The following is a 7,880-nucleotide window of genomic DNA, read 5'->3' on the forward strand; positions in this document are numbered from 1 at the left end:
AACTACACTATTTTTAAACTATTGAGCAAAATGATCCCTTCATACCCTTCATGACTCCGCTAACGTCCGACATTTGTATTTTTGAATAAGATAGCAAAGCTGCGCGCATAGGATTGTGGGTGATTTAAGAGCGCGAAGGCTACACTTATGCATCCTTTCCTGTGTATGGGATATTTTTCGAACGAAGGACGCAGTCCTTGGTTGAAATTCCGAGGATCCTCGACATTGGAACAGTCCTTCGACGGATGTCGATGACGTAGCATCCTCGAAATTCTGGCTTCCGAGGATCCTTCCTTGACATTGAGAAACGCCTATGGAAGATGGATCTTTTAGTTCGTGATTTGTTTTGGTGACTTGTAGGAACTGTAGTTTTTATTTCAACCAAGTGAACGCTCATAGCGCCACTAAGAACTACATTTCCCAAAAGGCACTTAAAACCTAAAACACAGGTGCCCCGGCAACTTGTTGCCTCGTGAGGAAAATAGGGGTGACCTCCGCAATCAGTAGTGGGAGAGCCGCTGTCATTGTAAACCAGCTGAAAATGGTAAGAAAAATTAATATTCCAACCTACAGTGATATGAAATTGTAAGTTTTAGGGTCAATATATGAGCATGTAATTGCGAAGTGACCCAAGGATTTAAAAAAATCAATGTCAAACTTTAGTTTGACTTTAGGAATTACAGTAGAACTAAAACTTCTGCAGTTACTGTAACATGTATGATTTGACGTGCATACTGATGATTAAAACACTTATATAACAGTCAAGCATTTATGTTTGTATGGGATATTCCTTATATCAAACCGTTAAGGGCATTTTGAGTTGTATTAATTCTCTGTTTTTTGTACAAGTAATGGATTAGATTATTCCGAATATAATGCAGATAACAATTTGCAACAAATTAAAGTTTCTGCATAAGTGTAAAAGGGTGAAAGTGACTTCATTGAAGAAACGTATAAATGTCTCATGGTTTAAAAATATCCCCACATGGCACTTCATTCTGAGGTCTGGCAGAGTTTGCCAGGACTATTTATATGTTCTAACGTGGTGAGCCTCCTGAGTGTGTCTGTCCTGAGTGGTTGTTGTAATATCACTTTTATTTTCTGTGCTAACTCACATCTATTGTTTATAATTGTATCTCTCTTGTTTTGCTGTAGCCTGAGCCTATTAGAGTCCTGGTGACCGGCGCTGCTGGCCAGATCGCATACTCTCTGCTATACAGCATTGCAAAGGGAGATGTCTTCGGTAAAGATCAGGTAGAGGCAGGATTTGGCTTATGCAATGTCACGTCACATCCAATTAAAGTCTGTTGTATCATTGCGCATGCTGTTTAACTAATTCCAGGAGAAGGCATCATGTATGTCTTGAAACTGTAGCAAAACCAAAACCATTTTATGACAGTCACGCAACAATGTTTACTTTCCCTATCGCTTTCAGCCTCTCACTTTGCTTCTGTTGGACATCACTCCCATGTTGCCTGTGCTGGAGGGTGTCGTTATGGAGCTGCAGGACTGTGCCCTCCCACTTCTGAGAGGTACACATACATATACACACACACACAGAATGGAGTGTCATGAGGCCCTGTGTCCTCTGGTCTTTGTGCCAGTCATGCAGTCTTAAAGGCCTGTGTTTTCATTGCACAAATGACAAGAGCTCAGAGCAATCTGATTGGCTGCCTGTATGATCCCCAGCTGAAAGGGCAGCTAAACTTAGGATTGTAGTTCCCATCTGAGGATGATATGGGAAGGTTGACATAGGGCTGGGCGATTAATCGAAAAATAATCGAAATCGACATTCAGAACCTATAATCGTTAAAATTTTTCCAGGAAGATTATTTCAATTACTTTCCCTTTAAAAAACACAAGCGCTCCGTTACGTTATTCCGCCGACATGTCGATGGAGAGCTTAAACAGTATTTATACAGTAAAAAGTATTTACAGGATATACAAGGGTAATTTTATTTAGAGGAGATACTGCTTATTTTCTACTTTTAATATGAAAAACATTGAAAATTATTTATTTTGTTTCCAATAGTGCAAGTTATTTATTTTCACTAATTTAAGAAAAATGTGACTTTTCGTTTTAAGCAATGCTTGCTTTAATTTCAGTTGTTCAACACTGATGTTCAATTAATAATCATAGATCAATTTCAATTATTTCAATTATTTTAAAATCAAGTAATGCACCCTTCATCCAAAAATCTCTCGCTTGTAATATGTGAACATATTTACTGTACAAAACTTGTCAGTGAACTATGAGGGCAAAAAAATAATTATTATATAAATATAATTAAATATAATTTTATTAATAAATAAAATAATCGTTCATTAATCGTAATCGGGTTAAAATGTTCAATTAATCGAGATTTTGATTCTAAGCCAAATTGCCCAGCCCTAGGTTGACAGTATGTGACCTGTCAAGTGCATGGAACCAGCAAACAAAAATTCAGGAGGCCCCAACTGGATGGATGAAACAAAAACATGCCATTGGTCACATTTCACCTCAAAGAAAAATTAAGTATTGGATAAAAAATTATATATAATTACAATGTAAAATAACTGTTTTCTATTTAATTATATTTTAAAATATAATTTATTCCTGTGAAGCAAAGCTGAATTTTCAGCATCATTACTTTAGTCTCCAGTGTCACGTGATCCTTCAGAAATCACTCTAATATGCTGATTTATAATCAATGTTGGAAACAGTTGTGCTGCTTAATATTTTTTTGTAACCTGTGATGCCTTTTTCAGGATTCTTTGATGAATAAAAAATAAAAAAGAACAGCATTTTTTCAAATGGAAATCTTTTCTTAAACTCTTTACTATCCGTTTTTATCAATTTGACACTTCCTTGCTAAATAAAAAATATTACTTTCTTTCAAAAAAGAAAGAAAGAAATGTACTGACCCCAACCAAAATTTTAAACAGTAGTGTATTTTGTTACGAAACATTTCTATTTTGAATAAATGCTGTTTTGTTTTTTTTACTTTTTTTTCCCAAAGAATACTGAAAACAGGTTCCAAAAAAAATCAGTACAACAGTTTCCAATATAATGATAATAAATCAGCGTATTAGAATGATTTCTGAAGGATCATGTGACATTGAACCCTGAAGTAATGCTGAACATTCAACTTTGTATCAGAAAGATAAATTATATTTTAAAATGTATTAAGAAAAAAAATATATTTTAAATTGCAATAATATTTCAGAATATATATTTTTAGCAGCCTTAATGAGCATAAAAAACGTCTTTAAAAAAAATAAAAAATCTTACTGATCCCAAGCAGTATATAAGACAAACGCCTATTTCCTTTTCTTTTCTTTTCTTTTCTTTCCTTTTCTTTTTTTTGCAATTTTTTTTATTGTTTTATATATAATAAATTCATGGCAGTTTACCAAATAGTATATATGTATACTAAATTTAAACAGTATTATTATTAATAGTAATATTTCAGTTTTATTATTTCACAAATTCACAAACTCTTAAAATTGCTGATATATTAAAAGACAGATTTTTTTTTTTTTTAAATTAGGCGTTATGATGCAATGTATTGAATTAATTAATATGTTAAAACCAGTCAACCAGTCTTTCACGTTACCCAGGTTCTTTATTTCTCAGTTTCTTCTAAAAACACATTTTGCTGTGTTGTCTTGTGCCTCCCTGAACCTGCTGTTGTTGTTTACCCTCCATCTATTTTAATGCCACTCTCTGTGCCTTTTGTTGCAGAGGTCATCCCCACCGATAAAGAGGACGTTGCATTCAAGGATTTGGATGCTGCCATCCTGGTGGGCTCCATGCCAAGGAGAGAGGGCATGGAGAGAAAGGACCTTCTGAAGGCCAACGTTGCTATCTTTAAGTCCCAGGGGGTGGCGCTTGACAAGTATGCAAAGAAAACAGTCAAGGTGAACAACAGATTTTGACCTAATTAAGAGCAAATATAATGAAGAGAAGCTAATTGCAAACCAAAATGTGTTAATATGCAGGTTCTAGTTGTTGGTAACCCAGCCAACACTAACTGTCTGATTGCGGCCAAATCCGCCCCATCCATCCCCAAAGAGAATTTCTCCTGTCTGACGCGCCTGGATCACAACAGGGCTTGCTCTCAGGTAAAAACACCTATTCGCTGGATGGCCCAAATAGGTGATATGTTTCAGTTTGTGCATCACACTAACGTAATTGTACCACACAATGTGTCTTTTAGGTGGCAATACGTTGTGGCATTTCAGCAAACAGCGTGAAGAATATGATCATCTGGGGAAATCATTCATCTACGCAGTACCCTGATGTCCACCACTGCAAGGTGAATGTGCAGGGGAAGGACGTGACTGCATTTGATGCAGTGAAGGACGATGCCTGGCTGAAGGGAGATTTCATTTCTGTAAGTGCTGTCTGCTGTGGTTCCTCTACCTGTAGAGGTCACTGTTGGCCTATTTTCTATGCCACACTACTTTACCAGCATTCATGTGTATGACATTGAGTTGTAGCAACATTCTTAATATACTTTTGCACATGACTACTGATTGGAGTGACATTATCATAACCTTTCTGTTGTTATTCCACTCTTCCTCCTGTTTCTCAGACAGTGCAGCAGCGTGGTGCTGCAGTCATTAAAGCCAGGAAGCTCTCCAGTGCCATGTCAGCCGCCAAGGCCATCTGTGATCACATGAGAGACATCTGGGCAGGCACTCCCGAGGTCAGCTTTTTAGTGGTTCTTCACTATTCTCACAGATATTGGTTTTAGACTGTTTTGAGGCCAATATTGTATCTCTGTATTGTGTAAAATATGCAATGTTTTCTCTGTAAATCAGTGGTTCTCAATCATTTTGACCTGTCACAGTATAAGATATTCAAGTATTTTGGCTGTAATAATGACAAATTTGCTTGTTTTCAAACATTTTTTATGAACATGAAAAAGTATTGATATATTAAATTTCAAATTTTAAGTTTCAAGTACTATATGTTTTTTAGTAAAATCAGTTGTTATTGATGGGAAAATTTGAATTTGATTTTTGAATCTTGATTTTTTTTTAATAATAATTTAGTTAGTCAACAATAATTTATTAATTTTTTAAGTCATTAATTTAATATTTAAGTTATTAACCGAGTCATTTATTCGCTAAGGCGCCCTAAAGGGGTTACTTCTGTAGTTATTTTATTGCATCAAGTGTGGAGAAATAAGATTTCTACTTTTTTCAAACGGAGGCCTATGTCAAATAATAAACAGTAAGATTTTTATTGTTTTTTTTAAAGAAGTCTGTTCTACTCACCAAGCCTGCATTTCTTTAATCCAAAGTACAGCAAAAACAATGAAATCACTGTTTTCTATTTGAATATATTTCAAAATGTAATTTATGAAAAAGCTGAATTTTTAGCATCATTACTGCAGTCCTTCAGAAATCATTCTAACATTCTGATTTTCTGCTCAAAAACACATTATTATTATTATTATTATTATTAATAATAATGTTGAAAACAGCTGAGTAGATTTTTTTGTAGGTTTCTTTGATGAATAAGTTCAGTAGAACAGCATTTATGTAAAATAGAATAACAAATGTTTCTTGAACAGCAGATCAGCATATTCGAATGATTTCTGAAGAATCATGTGACACTTTAGACTGGACTAATGATGCTGAAAATTTAGCTTTGATCACAGGAATAAATTACATTTTAAAATATATTCAAATAGAAAACAGTTATTTATAAAAAATATTTCAAAACGGTACTGCTTTTGCTGTACTATGGATCAAATACTAAATGCAGGCTTAGTGGGCAGAAGAGACCTCTTTTAAAAAAACATTACAAATCTTATTGTTCAAAACCTTTTGACTGGTAGTGTAAGCCCTAAACATTTTACCAGTCTACCTATTTGGCACTCTATGGAACTGAAAAGCCAAGCAATATGAAACATAAATGCACAACGACTATGTAATAACATTAATTGTTCATTAGTTTTTGGAGGGGTTTTTCACCCCCACACAAACACCATGAGAGTCGCTCATTGAGTATTTACTCATCTACAAAGTAATTTTATGTGCGATATGATGATTGCATAATATGATGGTGTCTAATAAATGTTGCAAATGTTCTCTACTAATTCTGTGATATTAAACACAAGGCAACAGCTTTATTTAGACTGATGCTGTACAGATTTATGAGGAACTGCTCATTTGTTCTGAACAGCTTATGTGCTTGTTTTATAGGGTGAGTTTGTCTCTATGGGTGTCTATTCCACTGGAAACCCTTATGGAGTACCTGAGGACCTTATTTACTCATTCCCTGTTTCAATCAAGGTTTGTCATAAAACAATCCCCAAATTTATGCCTATTATCTGTTCCTTAAACTTCATATTCATATTTATTTATCAGTCTCAACTAGAGTAAGTTTTGCAAGATATTTCTCTTTTTCTTCAGGATAAGACCTGGAAGATTGCTGAAGGCCTGCCCATCAATGACTTCTCAAGAGGGAAGATGGACGCAACAGCAGCTGAATTAGTAGAGGAAAGAGACACCGCTGTCTCTTTCCTGGGTGTGTGAATTAAAACCCAACCATCTACACCACTCTTAGATGCCCAGAAAACTCCAGAAGCATGTTTGTAAAACACTCCAGAAAATATTTTTCTTCCCCTAAAACTGTTACACAAATACTAGAACTGTGTGTACTTGAATTTCCAGATCTTTTCAGCTGGATTTTAATGAATAATTCAGAATTTGTATCTAGTCTGGTTGTTTCCTTTCTCGTTTTTGGTCTTCCACCAGAGCACAGCTGTCATGTAAAGAGAAAAAGTAGTCTAAAACATAATGGTCATTATTTCTAGACTGCCCTTTCCAAGCCAGAACTGCATAAAGGAGGACCAAAGCCTGGAAAGGACTCAAAGTACGTGGATTAGGTCTTTCTGTGTCATTGTCCAGACTGAAATTTCAGCTGTTACATGTCTGACAGAAGTTTGTCAGAAATGATCAAGGAATGTTTCATGTTTTAATTACAGTGCTTTGGCAGTGTGGTTACTGTAACAGATGTTTATATGTAGAATCCGGCAATAAAACCCAGACATTAAAATGCATTCTTGCACTCATTATGAGACATTATTTTTGTACATTAACATTACTAAAACATTATTTTGCACTCTGTGGTTTACAATGAATAGCGGTTATAATTCTTTTACAGTCAATATAGTCAATTCATTGTCATATGTAGTGTTTAGAGTCAAGATACTATTTTCGTTTCTGGATCTTACTTAGAAATATTAGACATTGAATATTGTACATATCCTTTAACACACTGCAGGCGCTTGATGAAAATAGCGCTGATCGTTCTGTCCTGCAAGGTCATTGGCGTAAGCTTGCAGATGTGGCCTGCCGTCTGTGTTGCCAAATCTCAATAGAAAAATAAGCCTAAAATTTGTGGTGTCTTTTCAATAATTTTATATTTCTACAAAATAGTTGACGTGTTTTACTAGACAACTGACCATCTAAGTTAATAAAAATTGACACCTATCCAGCTATTTTTTCATGCAGAAGTAATTTGTTTTCTGGTAATTGTTAGACTTCCGGGGTCCGTTCTTCGTACCTCGCTAACTAAGTTAGCTGGATTTGATTGTTGATTTTGCGTGATCTTGGATCGCTCGGTTCTTCGAAGCTCATCCAGGACTTGCTGTCATAGCAACAGGTGCGCAAGCTTAAACCTGCTCTGGAGCAGGTTTATTTCATGTAAACAGGATTCAGGCTGCGCTCTTGGCGGGTTATGATTGGTTGAAATGGCGAGGTCACATCTGATTGGTTAAAGAGCACGACTGACGCGGACTGACTCACGTGGGAAAAAAAGTATTATAAGTAAAGTAAATTAATAATTTTATTCACCAAGGATGTATTAAGTTAATAATTCT

At 35.3% G+C, this 7,880-nt stretch overlaps 1 protein-coding gene across 1 annotated transcript; it reads left to right on the top strand.

The window, feature by feature from the left end:
- The first annotated feature begins 386 nt into the window (after window positions 1–386).
- LOC141295465 (malate dehydrogenase, cytoplasmic) lies at window positions 387–7,058 on the top strand. Its single transcript, XM_073826678.1, has 9 exons — window positions 387–544; window positions 1,156–1,254; window positions 1,436–1,532; window positions 3,725–3,900; window positions 3,982–4,104; window positions 4,200–4,376; window positions 4,578–4,691; window positions 6,199–6,288; window positions 6,409–7,058. The coding sequence occupies exons 1-9, from the start codon at window positions 542–544 to the stop codon at window positions 6,529–6,531; spliced, it is 1,002 nt and encodes a 333-aa protein (XP_073682779.1). The 5' UTR covers window positions 387–541; the 3' UTR covers window positions 6,532–7,058.
- Window positions 7,059–7,880: the final 822 nt, after the last annotated feature.

Source organism: Garra rufa, chromosome 21 (genome assembly GCF_049309525.1).
Source record: "Garra rufa chromosome 21, GarRuf1.0, whole genome shotgun sequence".
NCBI lineage: Eukaryota > Metazoa > Chordata > Actinopteri > Cypriniformes > Cyprinidae > Garra > Garra rufa.